Source organism: Chrysemys picta, chromosome 8 (assembly GCF_011386835.1).
Source record: "Chrysemys picta bellii isolate R12L10 chromosome 8, ASM1138683v2, whole genome shotgun sequence".
NCBI classification, from domain to species: Eukaryota; Metazoa; Chordata; order Testudines; family Emydidae; genus Chrysemys; species Chrysemys picta.
Window position 1 is genome coordinate 64,376,669 of NC_088798.1, and position 17,933 is coordinate 64,394,601.

The window sequence follows — 17,933 nt, forward strand, 5'->3', positions numbered from 1 at the left end:
TAATTTGTATTTACATTTTTAAACCATTCTTAATATATAGTACAATAGAAATTATGCAGTATCAACTATATTAACATTTAGTATTACAAGAAATACATTTATATTGGAGCAGGTTGGGAACTTTCTGTCAAGATAATTTTTTGACAGAGAAAATGCAGTTTTTGCAAAATCTGAGCTTTCCAGACTACATTTCCCATGATGCACCATGGCCTCCTGTCTGAAGGAGTCTCATGATCAATCATGGGAATTATATGACTATGGTACATTGCAAGAGATGTAGTTTGGCCAGGGTGACTGGCCCATAGGGAAGAATCAGAGCAATGGGGCACCACTATACCTTAAGCAGATGCAGTTTAATGTCAAATTAACTTCAAATGAAACATTTTGGATTGGGAACGTCAAAACACTTCTTTTCAGTTATATAAAAATGAACCATTTCAGAACCAAAATCTTTTGGAAACTTTGAGAAAAAATTTGATATTTTGACTTTAAGTCCCGATTTGGGAGGAAAACAAATGGTGAAATATTGGAATTCCCTGCAGGTAGAAATTCTGATTTGCTCAGCTCTAATCCATATCTATCTAATCACTCTAAACAGAGCCATATATATTGATTCCTTAAGTGAACAATATTTTTTTAATCTAGGTAAACAAAAAGCCAATCACTGTGCTTAAGAAAGAATGGAACATAATAATAATCATATTAATAATATATGGAGATATACCTATCTCATAGAACTGGAAGGGACCCTGAAAGGTCATCAAGTCCAGTCCCCTTCCCAAGTACTGATTTTGCCCCAGATCCTTAAGTGGCCCCTTCAGGGATTGAACTGACAATCCTGGTTTTAGCAGACCAATGCTCAAACCACTGAGCTATCCCTCCCCATAGTTCACGTTAATATGGGAAAACACCAGGCACTAATTTAACCATAAATTCTTCTAAGTCCAAAGGCCAAATGGTATTTTATACAGTTGCTCTAAACATGCTTAACAGTCTAAAAATAAGCAGTCACTACACCTGAACATTTATAAGCATTTGATAAAGATACTTCCAAATGGCCAAAACCCAGTGGTGCTTTAGACCCATATTGGTCAGCTCCAACATGATCAGCCAGGTATTAGCAATGAACCCTTTAAGAGTTTGCAAACAGCGGTGATGCCATTGCCAATGACTGACTTCAACTAAAAACCCATCTGAGACGATTCACCCTTATTTCTAGTCTTAATACAGATAAGTTTTCCAATCTCCTTTCTTCCCGAGGTCTCTTATCTCTTCTTGCTGACTAACAGAACAGTGGGAAGGTTTGTGCTTGTTTCTTTTAAGAACCTTGTTTTGTCGTGTTACTGCTGCTCTTTATTTTATTTGTTACTTTTTGAACCATACATCCTGCCCCACACTGCAAGTAATAGGTAATATTACTTATTAGTCTCGTGGCCTTCTTTTACTTGCTGATTGGGGCCTTTTCCTTACTAGCTGCAAACTATAAATCAGACATTATTTTCTTAACCAAACTTAAGATAACTTTAATTCTTTTAATTTCATAACTGTCCCTACAGTGACTCTTCTTTTTTAATGTGATGTTGGTTTCCTATTTAATTATCTTTTGCAAGCTGATAGGAAAGTTTCATGTAAAAGTGAAGATGGAATGATATTTCCAAATGCAAATTTGTATGGGTGCTACTGAGACAGTAACTCAGAACCTATTTGTCTTTGAGGAGTTAACTTCATATTTTGAGTGTGTAGAATATTAACCATAATTTATGCTTGATGAATACAATAAAGGGGGCACTATGACTAACCAAACCTCAGCACGTCTCCAGATATTTGGGTTATTGACTAGCGGCCCAGTTCTGCAAACATGCACGTGAGTAATGTTACTCATGAGTAGGCCCACTGAAAACAAGTGGACTGTTAACTTGAGTAAAGTGTTTGTAGGATCAGTGCATAGGGTCTCAACTAGGGTGGCCAGTTGCCTGTTGTTGTTTTTTTACCAGAAAGTCCGGTCAAAAAGGAGACCTGATAGTATCCAATCAGATCTACTGACCAGACACCCAACATCTGGTCATTGCAGGCGGGGAGGCGATGAGTCATCACCCGGGCCAGCCCCTACTCAGCCAGGTCCACCCCCTACCTGCATTGGGTGGCTGCAGCTCCCAGCCCCGGCTCTGCAGGCGAGTCCCTCCCGACCCATGCAGGGAGTCGTGGAGAAGGGAAAAGCAGTGAGTGACGGAGAGAGCGGGAAAGAGGAGTGAATGGGGGCAGGGCCTCAGGAGAAAGAGGCAGGCAGGAGCGGGGCCTGGGGGGGAGGGGTGGGTCAGGAGAGGTTCCAGCACTCTTGCTGGAGTGTCTCGTTTTTAAATATTACAGAGTTGGCAAGCCTAGGCTCAACTCTTCAGCCAATCTGTGGAATGGTAATTCTGTACCAAGTAGCTGCAGAATCAGGCCACTTATCTGGGATCCAAACAGATATTGCCTGGAATTAACTTTCTCATGTTTATTCTCCTTCCTACTCTCAAAGCAATGGTTGTGGCAGATTTGCAATATATGCTAATATTTGTAGAAATGGGACAAATTAATTTAATCCTGAAGCCTCCAAACAAAACTTGCTGTCACCAAATGGCTACCCTGGTGATCTAGTAACCTAATAGCCAAAGCAAGTTTGGATTCTTCTCTCCTCCCCTTTTTCGAGTAATGTGTTTACTGTGTGATCTTGCTACCAGTGTATCATGTAATATAAATGCCTTTAGAATTAAACTTTGTAGCTATTATGACTTGTGCATTTTTATGAGAGAGGAGTGTTTCATTTCAGTAATGGGATTAGCAAAGTTCAGAAACTGAGTAAAACACTTAGTTTAAAATATGCTGCATTGCTGTAACATTCCAGCTTTTTAACCACATTTTGTGATGGTTTCATCCCTCATTTTATATTTACATCCTCAAAGTGCATATAAAAATTAGAATAATATCCAAAACAAGCTGCTAGACTAGGCCTTTAGAGAACCTATGGAGTGGGGGAGGATTTTGCTGCAATGCTGTAAAGAACTAAAGTGACTCATTTTTTCTTGCCCCTCTTTAATATTTATATTGCCTAAGATTTCACTTGTGCACAGATGAGCCATAACTTTTTATGTCTTTAGTAACCTCATCAGACATGTAAGTCAACACAAAGTAGGGTTACCATATTTTGAGCCTCCAAAAGGAGGACACTCCACGGGGCCCCGGCCCCAGCCCCGCCCCAACTCCGCCCCTTCCCCAAAGTCCCCGCCCCAACTCCGCCCCCTCTCCTGCTTCCCACGAACATTTGATTCGCAGGAAGCCTGAAGCAGGTAAGGGGGGTGTGGGGGGAGGAGGCGCGGCCCAGTCTGGCCCCCCCGGCGTCTCCAGCCTGGGTCGGCTTGGGCCCTGGGGTGCCGGCCCGGCCCCCGAGCCCCCAGCCCAGCACTGCCGGCCCGGCCCCCGAGCCCCCGGCTCGGCACCGCCGGCCCCCGGCTCGGCCCCGGCCCAGCACTGCCGGCCCCGCATGTCCGGCTTTTTGGGATTTCCCCCCGGAAGGGGATTTGGAGCCCAAAAAGCTGGACATGTCCGGGAAAATCCGGATGTATGGTAACCCTAACACAAAGGCTTATTTACTATGGTAGTGCAATGTACATTACAGAGGAGGTGTTTGTGCTGATCTGTTTTCTGTTAACAGAAGTTTACATGAACTGAGTTTGCTTGTGAATTTGAGACTGAATTGTGTTTCTTCTTAGCTTCAGATTCTGAGCTCATAAATTTTGACATTGTATTGTTTTCAAAGCCTGTTGCTTAAGGACTCATCTAGCATTTAAATTTTCTCAATGTAACTTTTCTCTTTGCTTTTTTTAGTGCCCAACAACGAAGCAGTCAGGTTAACAAAAGTGCAGTTGGAAATCAGGTAGGCATCTGATAAGAGAATGGATAATTGCATGTACAAGTGAACTTCAGTTGTTGATTTTATGGGCTGTATCTTTTATTTTTTGCTGTAAATGTATAAGTGACCAGTTTTGCGTGATACATAATATAAAATGCATCTTTTTTTACTTGCTTTACTTAAGTTTTCAGAACCAGCTGACATCTTCATTAAGGTTGTCAGCTATAACTTTTAATAATTCTGCTGCTAACTGGACTGTTCTTCAGTGTCTCCTCCCCCATGCCCTTAAGTACCCAGAATTTCTTCCTGTGTTGTCTCTAAATATTTAGTTTTCATTATGCTCAAACTTGTGAATGATTTCAAAGACCAATACCGTGTGAGTACTTGTTTTATACCTGCTCTTGGTTGTATAGTAGTTTACTAGTTCACACATGTGCACAGCTTGATAACACAGTGAAGGGACGGGTCAGTAGGCGAAAGCAGACTTGTCTTTACCTCTGCTGAAAATTTTCAGTTGACTTCATAAAAATGTTGATTATATACCATAGTCTTGCTTTGAAGAAACAAAGCTGATTGGTGGTCTCAGACGAATAGCACTCTTGCTGGGATGGCATTAACTAAATTAGTTGGCTGTTTCTTTTTATTATGTGTAGTACAGGCTTGCAAGATGCTTATACTGTGAAGAGGTGCTGCCACCCTCAACTCCCAGTGATTCCACTGCAAGTTAAGGGTGCTCAGCATTTTACAGGATCAATTTCTGTTTTCTTTTTAAGTTAAAACTCTAAGGATGATTGATATAACCAGCCTTAGTATATATTTTTGTATATTTCTAAGGTTCCGCAGAGTCTGTTTGTCTTAAGCAAAACAAATAAAAAAAAATCATTTCAGTGTTCATTTGTGATGGTTTCAATTTTGGATAGTCAAAATAAAATAAAGTAAACTTCCTTTAATCTGGATTATTTGCTTGCACATCTCCCTGATGTTCTCGCACGTAATTGCTCCTGCATTAAACATTACAATGAAAAGTTAAAGGCAAAGATTTTTCAGAAGTGACCAGTATTGATGAGTGCCTCCGGTTTTGGGTGGTGAATTTGAGATGCTTTAAAGGGGCAAGTACTCAGCTCTTTCTGAAAATCAGACCTCTTTAAAGTGTCTCATGTTGAGTGCCCAAAAACAAAAGCACCAAAAATCACTACTCATTTTTGAAATCTTGGCCAAAATGGTCCATTAGCTTCTGGAAAGTTTGGAAGCAATGATACCTCCAGAGCTTGACCATCTTCTATGTGTTTTTGAGTTACATGCCAGGTGGGATTAAAAACAAAACCAAACCGAAAGGTCTAATGGTTGAAACGGTTCCAGAGACCCTCTAAAGAGGGAGACTTCCGTCTCCTATAGCTGTGCAGGAACACATGTCAAACACTAAGGCTAATTCTATACTACACAGCTTTTAGCGACGCGGCTTTGTCACTACAACAGTGCTGCTAAAAGTCGCGCAGTATAGCCACTGTTTGTTGGCTGTCCTGCCGACAAAAAACTTCCACCCCCAAAGAGCGGGCTTAGCTTTGTCAGCAGGAGAGCGCTGTCTGCAAAACTTTTGTCTTTTGGGTGTGTGTTTTTTTGACATCTCAGAAAGACAAAAGTTTTGTCATTCAATTGCCAGTGTAGACAAAGCCATAGTCATCTCAGCTTTCGGGTTGTCCTGTAGAAGGAAAACCACCCAATTCCGTGATGTCCCAGAAATATACAAATCGGAGTAACTATTCCTGAGTCTGCGTGACTGTATTTTGTCTCTTAAAATAACAAAACAAAATAGCAAAACCCCACAAAGCTTTGGCTTTAAAAGGAAAAAGCTCAACATTGGTAACTTGGTAAAAAGACTTTGCTGAACCTTATTTCAGAGATAAACTAAAACAGACTTTTGTTTTGTATTTACCTTAATTGTTTGGAAGTGAGAAGAGCTTGACAAAATGACTTCTGAATAGAGAAAATGTTTCTGAAATTAAAACTTTATTTTTACAATTCTTTGCTATTTCAGGGAGCCAATCTACCGCCTTCACGGCAAATTGTACGAGCTAAGTTTTGTAAGCTTTATTGTTGCTTTTTCATTTAGCTTCTCAAAGGGCAAAGTTTCTCTCTAACTCATTAGTTTAATTAATGCTAGCTACTACATTTTTTTTACCTTGAAACTGTTTCACCTTTAACACCTTCTCAATGACATGTAATTGCAGTTCATCCCTTCATTGCCACTAACCTGCTGTGATTTACAAGTCTGAACTAGTACAACTTAAAAAGTGTTGTTAAACTTTCAATCAAATCTATGTTTAAGCTTATTATATTAAATTGTCTTAAAATGAACTAAACTTACTAATGAACAATGTCCTTTTAAACTATATCATTGGAAAAATTGGATATTTCTTATTTGATGTTTATAGTACATGGAGGCTCTGCCTCTTGAAAGGTAGGTGAATTATAGTAAGGGAAATATCAATTATTGCTTAAATGGATGTACTGTTTACAAGTGCCTTCTGTCACAACTCATAAAAAAGTCCTTTCCAGCAAGCACAATTCAAAGAAAAATTGATACAAATTTTAAATCCATAGAGCTGCTTAGCATTTTTTAATAGCAGCAGGAGGATCAGTGTGTCACAGGATAGATTTTTACTTTATCAACTCCTCCACCAATATTAGGTGAATACATTTTAATTTACGATTAGTAATATATCTTCTGAACATTTAGGAGTTAATTCTATAACAAGCCAGGGCCGCCTGGGGGGTAGTGGGGGCCAGTGGGGCAATTTGCCCCAGGCCCCGCAGGGCCCCCCCGAGAATATAGTATTCTATAGTATTGCAACTTTTTTTTTATGGAAGGGGCCCCCGAAATTGCTTTGCCCCAGGCCCCCTGAATCCTCTGGGCGGCCCTGTAACAAGCCACTCTTCCAATTCAGTGACAGGTGGAGATAAGTGGTAAAAGTTGATTGTGCTGTTTGGTGCCATATGACATGTTCCTTGATAGGACCTGTATAATTAAAATGGATATATTTAATTCCAGTTTGTCATTATACTGCCAAATTACACCAATAACCATTATAAACTGAGTTACTCAAAACTGAATAACATGTTTATTTTAAGGCAACAGGGCATAAACAAAACTGACTGACTCTAATAGCAGTTGGAAAGATCATTAAACTAATACAGATTGGTATTGGGGTTTCCTACTTGATTGTAATATGCTTTGAATAATGATAATACAGAGAATTATTTCACATATCAGAAATACAGACATTTCTGAATCAACTGCAAAGGACCTGAGTATTTGTGAAAAATGCATAATACCCAGTTCTGTTAAGTATAGTTTGGCTCATTTTCCCCTCTACTAATTTATCCTCTTGCCCTTAATCTTTGGCTCTTTTTTTTTCTTTTTTTTTTGTGCTACCGCCTGAGGTTTTGACCTGACTCAGCAAGGTTTCTTTCTAAGCCACAGGTTAGTCTGTCTTCTCATCTGCTTTAAATAACCAGTGTAACACTTTGTTTTACATAGCTCTTCTGGCAAAATCTGGGCCTTGAAGACTGACCAACTCCTAACTGTATATTTTGTGTGGTGAGATTTGTGGTTTTTGTCACCATCACTAAACTTGTGTTTAAACATTGTCATTTTAATGTAAAAATCCCACTTCTAATAGACATTACAGCTCAAAAGGTGTCATTGCATCAAGCATTCAATCATTTAAGAACACAATGTGGGAGGATTTGAAGATGATAGATCATATATAGCATTTTAAAATAGAACAAAATGTAAGATACTTTCAGTGGCAAAATCCAGTATTGCTCCATATGGAGTAACCATTACAGTTGGAGAAGGTCCCAAATCTGAATCTTGGATCCAAAATTGTTGTCCAAGTTATTTTTAGACAATTTGGATGTAATAACTTGGTCCTATTTCTATAATGAGCCCAAACCAGAAACTTGATTCCCATTCATCTGAACTTAGGGAAAATTTGGAACTACTGCTGTACTTTGTGGCCTCTACTTATGTAACCTGCACCGTTTATGAATGCATGATGATTTACATCATTGCCCCAAGCTTTGTTTAACTAACATTGGGTGAATATTCTCTTTCTTTGTTTCACCAAAGGCTGAGTTATCTGTCAAAGGTGGTACTTTTTGAAATTAAGTCAGTATCCTTTCCAGTCATGTGATCCAATAATCAGTGATTTCATCCAAAGCAATGTTAATTCTGGAAGAAATTAAGTATTCTCCACCTTGTTCATCTCCATCTTCAAAGATCACATGAGTCATGATGGAAGATATGTTGAATATTTTGACCCTTGCTTGACTAATTAAAGCAGGGAAATTACACCCGGACAAGTCAATATTGCTATTGTTTTCTGAATCAACTGCAAAGCACCTATTGCATCCAAGTCATTTACTAGTTCTGTATTCCCTACTGGCCCATAGTGTGAACAAACTTTCCACATTTGACCTAAGAAACAAATCCATTGTGGTGTTGCCTAACCCCCGGTTTGTTATAATTATTACCCCGGTTTGATAGTGCTGTTGCAACACAATTTTGTACCACAAGTATTGGAAGATAAAGCAGCAGTGTTAGTAGTTACAATGCAACTAACATTGCTTCAGTGGAACTATTGTGTAGTTACTTGTTTAAATAATTGCTAACTCAGCAAATAACTCCTGTTTATGCCTCTGTTTTGTTAGAATGCCTAACCTTCAAATTTGCACACTCACTTCTTTTCTCTGACTTTCCCAGCCAGTTCAAATGACAGTCAGTCTTAAAATGACCTCTCAGACATTACTTTTGAAAAGTGGCTAGCACAGCTGTTCACACTTGTTTAATACTGAGTCATAGTATATTTTGTTCTACTTTATTAATCAGAAATATCTTAATTGATGCAAGGAACTGTAAAGTTGTGAAGCAGTTCACAAAAATCTGTCCTTCATCCATCAGATCCTGCTTTCCTGTTTACCGATGTGAAATGGCGGAGAGGGAAAGGAACAGATATGATTTGTTTTTATGCAGCTGAAATTATCTGCAAAATGACTTCCTTCTGATTTGTGTACACACACACACACGCACACGCACTCTCTCTCTCTCACCCCCTCCCGTCCCCTCAGTTTTTTCATTTTTCAGACACCAAGTTTATCTATCAGAATCCTGAAGGAAGGAACTGTGTCATCCTTCATTCATCCTGTCCACACAACCCAGCTGCTGGTCAGAATATTGTCTCCACTCACTTCTGGCATGGCTTATGTTTCTCACCTTCCTGATGTTCATAACTCATATCACTCATATCCGGTACATGCAGAGTAGAATTTGGCGTACTGATTTTAAAAAAACATTCCTTGCAATATTTGCAACCCAAACACAAAAGTGAAATGATGGTGTAACTGGCACCCGGCGGTGGCGCCTCCTCATGGCTCATCTGGAGAATTAGCTCGCCACTGTCCACCCCGTCCTGCAGTTACTCAGCTGGTTGCCTCAGTCACTTGCTCTGGGGCCCTTCTCTTGCCGGTCAGGAGCTTCAGCGCCTCTCCTTCGTGGCTTAGCTTTCTGACCAAGTCACAGTTGTCCTGCCCGTCCGGGGTCTCACCAAAGTGTCTCTCCACACAGTCTCAGGCAGCCTCCATATCACTGCGCTGACTGCACCACTCCCACAGTGGCTTGTAGGGGAACCCAGGCCTGCCCTCTACTCCAGGTTCCAACCCAGGGGTCCTCAAACCAGCAGTTCACGTCTGTTCTCCCAGCCCTTAGTGTTTCTTCCCTGGACTGATTCCTACACTCCTATGACAGACTCCTATTCTTCCCCCCTTGTATCAGAGGGTGTGACTGCAGGCTTCCTCACTGCAGCCCCTGTGCGCACACATCGTCTCCCCTCTCACTCTCCCCCCCCCCCTTACCAGCTCCTGGCTTTATAGAAGTCCTGCCTCTTCTGCCCAGGTGAGCTTTATCCACAGTTAAGCCTTACTGCATGCTAGCTCCCCTTCAGTTGCAGCCGATAGCTAATTGGCCTCTCTTCCTTATATTAACTCCTCCAGGGCTAGTGTGGGGTGAATGCCCAGTCACAGACGTCTGAACAATAATGGAAATAATTACTCTCTTGTCGCTATCCAAATCAAGAGTAGCACAAAATGTAAACAGCACAATAGTTAAAACTAAACTGGATTATTAAAATGGAAAGGTTTTTGTTTTCAATGCCTTATCTGTTTTACAGGCAAGGAAATTTATTTTTAAAATGTTGCTTGATTTTCAGAGGTGAAGTCAGTGGGAGACTACAGTGGGAGTTCAGCACCTCCTGAAAACCAGGACATGAATACTTAACCAGATAGTGTTCCTTTGAGTACATGGCATTGTCTGAGCCCTTATCACACAAGGTTGCTTGGTCCCGAATGTATTGAGATTCTATAGATTTGCTGTAGTTCTGTATATAAAATGTGCCCATGTGAAGTTCTAGGAACATGTACGATTCATTGAAAATAACTTGCAATCTCAAGCTCACTCCCTAGCCATCAGCACACCTCTAGATTCTCTTCCCTCCTGTAACATCCACCATAAGTCTCCAGTTATTTGACATTTTGGTCTGCTGCTCCTTTGCAGATTTCAGTATGTGCAGGGAGCGTAGTGCTCTATTTTAATGGGGAAGTGTGTGTTGGGTGATTAGTGGAAATTCATCAGCATTCCTTGAAAAACGCAAAGGCTGAGGGTATTGCCTCGATCTGGTGTCCTGCCACTGACACAACCCAGTGCTTTGTGGGAGTGGCAGCTGGATCCAATCTCCCACAAGCAGGATTCTTTGCGGAAACAGCTGGCAGCTTCATTCCTCTACTGGAAAGACATAATGGGGGAGTGACTGAGAGTAGTATCAGCAAGCCAGCTTGCTATTGGATTCACCCACTGGTGGCTGTATATCTGTGAGGCTCTGTCAGCAGAGTTGCCGGGATCACAGAAAGGTCCTCTGTTGGGAGCCACATTATGGGGAGTTCCTTCCTGGCCAGCAAAGAAAGTTGTTAAAACGTTTCTTAGTTGTTAAAGCATTTTCTTCTTAAAGCTTAAAAATAGCCCATACTGAGCGCTCAGAATGTGTGTTTTCCTGAGTTGTAGAAAAAGTGACTATCAGTATTGGTTTTATAAAATGTTCAGAACAAAGGAAAGTATTCTAGTATCCCAATGCACAGTATGCTACCTTCCTTCCCTGTTTAAGTGCTCATCAACTTCAGATATCCTGAAACTGCACTTACCGCTTCATCGGTGAATCCCTCCTTGCACCCAACTGTTCATTTCCAGAGTGGCAACTCCATCTCTGAATCTTTCCAGGCTCCCTGTCCCAAACCAACTTTAAATATACCATCAGTCTAGCTGCTTTTCTACTGCCTCCAATGTCGTGCTTTGCTCCCTACTGAGCACGGGAATATTTTAAATTACAAGCACTGTGGTGCAGTTGAAAGGAATCCAGTCACTTGGCTGCCCTGTGCCTCAGTTTCTTTGTTTGTAAAATGCAAAGAATACCTTCCTCACACAGTTGTTGTGATGCTGTAACATTTGCGGGGTGCTTTGAGGCATTCAGTGGCTGCTGTGTAACTGTCATTGTCCCTATTAGGTTTCAGTGTTAGCCATGTTAGTCTGTATCAGCAAAAAAACGAGGAGTCCCTGTGGCACCTTAGAGACTAACAAATTTATTTGGGCGTAAGCTTTTGTGGGCTAGAACCCACTTCATCCAATGTATGAAGTAAAAGATACAGGAGCAGGTCTAAATACATGAAAGAATGTGGGGTGCTTTACCGAGTGTTGTCAGTCTAACGAGATAAATCAATTAACAGCAGGATACCAAGGGAGGAGAAATAACTTTTGAAGTGGTAAGAGAGTGGCCCATTACAGACAGTTGACAAGAAGGTGTGAGTAACAGTAGGGAGAAATTAGTATCAGGGAAATTAAGTTTAGGTTTTGTAATGACCCAACCACTCCCAGTCTTTATTCAGGCCTAATCTGATGGTCTAGTTTGCAAATAAATGGACACAAATCTGACATCAGGAATCATAACATTCAAAAAGCAGTAGGAGAACACTTCGGTCTCTCTGGTCACTCATTAACAGACCTCAGAGTGGCAGTTCTTCAACAGAAAAACTCCAAAAACAGACTCCAACGTGAAGCTGCAGAACTGGAATTAATTTGCAAACTGGGTCAATGGGGGAAACTCTCCTGTCGACTTACCTTATGCTTCTCGTTCCGGTGGAGTACCGGAGTCGATGGGAGAGTAATCGGCGGTTGATTTCGTGGGTGTAAGACCCACTAAATTGACCCCCGGTGAATTGATTGCCATGCGTCGATCCCCCCGTAAGTGGAAATAAGCCCTTAGTATGTTAATGAGTAGGGCCCTACCAAATTCAGTCAGTTTTGGTAAATTTCATGATCATAGGATTTAAAAAATCGTAAATTTCATGATTTCAGCCATTTAAATCTAAAATTTCATGGTGTTGTAATTGTAGGGGTCCTGACCCAAAAAGGAATCGTGGCGGGATCAGAAGGTTATTGTAGGGGGGTTGCAGTGCTGCTGGTGGTGGTGCCGCCTTCGGAGTTGGGCAGCTGGAGAGTGGTGGCTGCTGGCCGGGAGCCCATCTCTGTAGGCATAGCTGCTGCCAGCAGCAGTGCAGAAGTAAGGATGGCATGGTATGGTATTGCTTCACTTACTTCTGCACTTCTGCTTGCAGAGCTGGGCCCTCAGTCAGCAGCCACCACTCTTTGGCCACCCAGCTCTGAAGGCAGCAGTGCAGAAGTAAGGGTGGCATGGTCTGGAGCACATGACTTATGAGGAGAGGCTGAGAGAACTGGGATTGTTTAGTCTCCAGAAGAGAAGAATGAGGGGGGATTTGATAGCAGCCTTCAACTACCTGAAGGGGGGTTCCAAAGAGGATGGAGCTCGGCTGTTCTCAGTGGTGGCAGATGACAGAACAAGGAGCAATGGTCTCAAGTTGCGGTGGGGGAGGTCCAGGTTGGATATCAGGAAAAACTATTTCACTAGGAGGGTGGTGAAACACTGGAATGCGTTACCTAGGGAGGTGGTGGAGTCTCCTTCCTTGGAGGTTTTTAAGGCCCGGCTTGACAAAGCCCTGGCTGGGATGATTTAGCTGGGAATTGGTCCTGCTTTGAGCAGGGGGTTGGACTAGATGACCTCTTGAGGTCCCTTCCAACTCTGATATTCTATGATTCTATGGTATAGTATTGCCACTCTTCTGCACTGCTGCTGGCAGGGTGCTGTCTTCAGATCTGGGTATCCGGCTAACAGCCACCACTCTCCAGCCATCCAGTCCTGAAGGCAGCACAGAAGTAAGGGGGCAATACTGTGACCTGCCCCTAACATAACCTTGTGACCCCCTGCAATTCCCTTTTGGGTCAGGACCCCCAATTTGAGAAATGCTCATCTTCCCCGTGAAATCTGTATAGTATACGGTAAAAGCACACACAAGACCAGATTTCATGGGGGGAGACCAGATTTCACAGTCTTTGACGCCTTTTTCATGGCTGTGAATTTGGTGGGGCCACCAACCTCTGTGCGCCGATAGAACCAACTTAATTCTCTCCCTGCAGGTTCAACAGCTGGTAACAGGGTGGGCTGCTTTAAGTGAACATTGCCTGCTTGTTTCAAACTTACAGAGCTCTTCTTCTCTAGACTGCTGGATTGAGGCCAGGCCTGGTCAGTAGTGATTTGAAAACTATTACTGTCCAATTGCTGACCTACCTGAAATGAATTTAGTCTGTCTAGGTCAGGGGTGGGCAAACGTTTTGGCCCTAGGGCCACATCTGCATATGGAAATTGTATGGTGGGCCATGAATGCTCAGGAAATTGGGGTTTGGGGTTATGGGGAGGGGTGTGGGCTCTGGCTGGGGGTGGAGGCTCTGGGGTGGGGCCAGAAATGAGGAGTTCAGGTGCGGGAGGGGGATCCAGGCTGGGGTAGGGGGTTGGAGTGAGGGAAGGGGTCAGGGGTGTAGGCTCCAGGCGGTGATTACCTCAAGCAGCTCCCAGAAGCAGGGGCATGTCCCCTCTCCGGCTCCTACACGGAGGCGCAGCCAGGTGGCTCAGCACGCTGCCCCGTCCGCAGGCTCCACACCTGCAGCTCCTATTGGCCATGGTTCCTGGAGCAGGGCAAGCCCCAGACCCTGTTTCCCAGTGGGAGCATGAGGGATGGATTAAAATGTCTGGAGGGCTGGATGCGGCCCCCGGGCCGTAGTTTGCCCACTCCCGGTCTAGGTCCTAGGGAAGTCAAGGAAAAGAGGGCCAACCTTATTGTAGTGTTGTTCAGTGAGACAAAATTAATTATTCATTTGGGTTATGTGCTTGATTTTTGTTTTTTAGCTAGGAAAATATAAACATTTTTCAAAGGGAGGTCCAGTCCTTCCCAAGAGAACAGACTTTCCCATTCCCGCCTATTTATTACCCCAGTGTCATTTGTCATAGATTGTCTGCTGAGGAGGGTAGATGCAACTGCTTCTGGTACCTATCAGCACTGCTCAAGAATGACCTGAGATGCTTCCTCCGCACAGGAGCTGACTTTGTAGTGCTCTGTCTACTTCAGGAAAACCAGACATTTGGGTACCATGTTTAGTACTCAGAGCTGTGATCTCCCCCATGGAAGTGCATAGTGATACCACAGGATTGGTCAATCCATTTTTAAGAGTAAATATCAGAGCAAAATTGCTACACCTTTACCACTTGAATAGCATGTCCACAGCACCTTATGTGCACCTGTGTATTGGGTTGTCACACTGGGGTTCTGCAGAGTCTCCTTTCCAATGCTTACTCCACTCCATATAGAACTTGCGGTGGTTTTACTGCATTTTAGGGAGGGATAACATTTTAGTCCTTCTTTGTTTGTTGAGGCGATGGTGGGTGCAAAATTTCAGCTTCCCTTTATGGAACTGGAAGATGTAAATTAACTTTGTGCCACCAATGTTCCACTTTTCTGGCATGTTTTCTAGCTCTGGCTGAATTTGGAGTGGATGGGTTAAGATATTTTAAGGATTGAGATGTTTTAAAATGCACCTCTAAAAACGTTCAGAAGCCATGTTTGTCCATTTGCTTTGCAAAGCAACATCACCGTTGATCAGAGACTGATAGCATAAGCTTTTCTGCAGTCTCAGCCTTTGGGGAGAACTGCAACAAAAGGTGCTAAATTTATAGTTGCAAACATTTTTCCACATTTTCTCAGCTGTAACAGGGGCACTGGGGCGCCTCATCCCCTTTTCAGTTGGCTTTGTTATTAATGAGTACAAGATATTCTCACTGCATACATATCAAAGCTGTTGGCATTAACAGAGCTTATTATATGTGCACATTGAGGGAAATATACTTTGAAGTTTCAAACTTTGATGATTGACCATGAAGCAGACTTCGAATTGTTTGTCTTTTGTCTGCTGTTGATGTTGGAGCAGGCTGAGATTGGAAGTCTTTGAGAAGTTTGCCACCGCCCCAGTGCATATCCATAAAAGTAAGCAGAGACCTCCATTTGATTGCATAACTCCATGCTTGTGTAGTAGACACTAGAAGTCCAAGCACTTTTTGAAGAATTTCTCCCAGAGCATTTTCAACCTCCCTCCCAATCTTTCATAAGCAAGTAAAGGAAATCTTCTTGGGAAGAAATAGTGGAAATTTACATGAGTCTGCAGAGAGATTTGGAAGACTTCATTGTATGGTGTATGTAATCCAGTGAACCCTTTTCCTTTTAAATTCAGACTTGGGGAAGAAGCAGCTTTTACTGAACTATTCATAGTTTTATCAGAAAGCTCAGTGGACCTTTGTACTCATGCTTTCTTTAAACGACTCTGCTGACCTGTCCTCTTCCTTCCATTTTACCACTTGAGTCCTGTTATCCCTCCCTTGTTTTCTTTTGCTCTCCATTTTTCCTGCATGATTTTCCTCTTAACCTTAGCACTGGTTTCTATACTCCCTTCTCTCTCTGCCATTCTTTCCTTTTGTTTCCCTTCTGTTCTCTCCAGTCAGTCTTGTTTTTCTTCTTTCTCTGCATCCCAACCTCAGTTATTCTTTCCTCTCTGCTCTTTGCTCCTTTCTTTCCTCCTCTGTTTCTCTTGTTCCTCTCCTCTGTTCCCTTGCCTTGATCGCTCTACTTCTCTGTTACTGCTTTTTTTTTTCTTTTGAAAGACCTCACTATTTCTGTGATAAATTGGACCCTTCAGAAAGTCCCCTTCTCTGAAGGGTAAGGTTTCCAGAAGTCACTGACTGCTCCAGAGCGGAAGTATGGTCTGGTCCTAGCTCAAGATTCCTACTCGACAATTGATCTCCCAGATCTAAAAAATTTGCAGTGTCAGAGCAGTGAAAGCAACCATCCTTTTTATCCCTTTTGTTTTTTGTATGGGTTTTCGCAATGTGTTTCTACACTGCAAGCAAATAGTATCAAGATCACACATCTATTATGCAACCTTATACTTTATAGTATATATACATGAGGATAATCCTTAGGCTTCTCTTTTCCCTCCAAGCCCTCTCCCCCACAAAATTCATTCTATTCTATGTTGCATTTTTCTTGTAGTCATCAGAACCTGTAGAAAGTATATTCCAAATTTGTCAATGACTGAAAAGCGAACCTTTTATTGGTAGAGCAGTTTTTTAGTCAAAAGAATGAATTTAGAAACAGAATTGTGTTTGGTGAATGAGTGACGGGCAAATAATACATGTCTTTTGATTTACAATCCTGTACAGGTGATCCGGAAAGGCTGGCTCACCATCAACAATATCGGCATCATGAAAGGGGGGTCCAAGGAATACTGGTTTGTTCTGACAGCAGAAAGCTTGTCCTGGTATAAAGATGATGAGGTAAAGACACAGTTCCTTTGCAGACATCAGTCACTCTGATATTCATTCACAGCTTCTAATGTTAAGATTTTAACTTTGTTTATACTGAACTTGCATTTAGTATGTATTTTCTCTTGTAATCTAATTTAGCACTTTCTTAGAGTGATCCCCGCTCTTGCAGTTCTCAATATTTCTTCTGCTTTAAGATCCTACTGAAATTTCTCTACAAACTTTAGGAACACTAATTATTTACTCTAGATCTTTAACACTTACTTCTTTTAAAATAGTCAAGATAAGAGAATATATTAGACTTTTCTGGTTGCTATTAGCTTGGATTTCATTACAGTTAATATGTAAGTTAGTAATAAAGTGTCAAGTTGTTTTTCCCATCATCATCATTTCATCCTGGAGTTTCTTTGCAGACACTGGGAACAGTGCAGTATTACCAGTCATTCTTGTCTGTGGCTTGTTCTTCCATCAAGCCCAGCCTGGTCACATCAATGCATATGATGTCCTGCCATCTAGTTTGTTGTCCGCTTCTAGGCTGCGGTAACCTTGGTTGTTTGCTTTTTCTTATGATTGTTATTCCCATAAGCAATTAAAATTAGATATATTTTGTAATTACAGCTGGGCTTTTGCCTAATGTTATGAAAGATCTAAAATGAAGTGGAAACATTTCTAGTAGTGTTAACTTGAGTTTTGAATGTGCGGTATTGATGATCAGATAAAGGTACCTTGGTAAGGAATACAATTGTTAATATGAATGAATTTGTAGTTAACAAGCAAGAGCTAAAGAAGGACATTCCTGTTGTCAGAGGCTACCGGTGTGGTGCTTCTGCTTTCTCCTGTTGATATCACTAGGCTGCGTGCTTGTGTTCCCTCTGTGTGCTGCCCCAGCTCTGCGCAGATAGCTGACACAGCAGACCCGACGAGAACCCCCAATAACCACAGAGTCTACTAAGATACAAAGGCACCTCGGCCAGGTTTATTGCGATCTCGGACACAGTTGCAGTTCCCCGTAGATTACTTAGTCTACCGGGCATACTACTAATAGATGCCTCTTGGCAAGGACCTGGCTCAGTGGCGGGACTTTCCACTGCCCCCGTGGCCGGACAAAGACACCACCCCAGGGACACATTCTTATACACAGGTACAAACAAGTTACATATCACTCCTGACGTACTGAGGTGCAACCCCTCTACGTAGCAAGGTACAACCCCTCTATGCAG

The 17,933-nt window shown here is 42.1% G+C and overlaps 1 protein-coding gene across 10 annotated transcripts in view; it reads left to right on the plus strand.

Moving 5' to 3' along the window:
* Positions 1-17,933, plus strand: part of DNM3 (dynamin 3) — a 345,189-nt gene that overhangs the window by 137,344 nt on the left and 189,912 nt on the right. For 7 of the 10 annotated variants that reach the window (XM_042851247.2, XM_065554695.1, XM_065554699.1 and 4 more), the window contains 3 exons: positions 3,865-3,913; positions 5,925-5,954; positions 16,612-16,725. In XM_042851247.2, coding sequence (XP_042707181.2) covers positions 3,865-3,913; positions 5,925-5,954; positions 16,612-16,725 — 193 coding nt within the window. The remainder of the gene's footprint in view (positions 1-3,864; positions 3,914-5,924; positions 5,955-16,611; positions 16,726-17,933) is intronic. The other 3 variants (XM_042851256.2, XM_065554696.1, XM_065554701.1) reach the window with 1 other exon arrangement.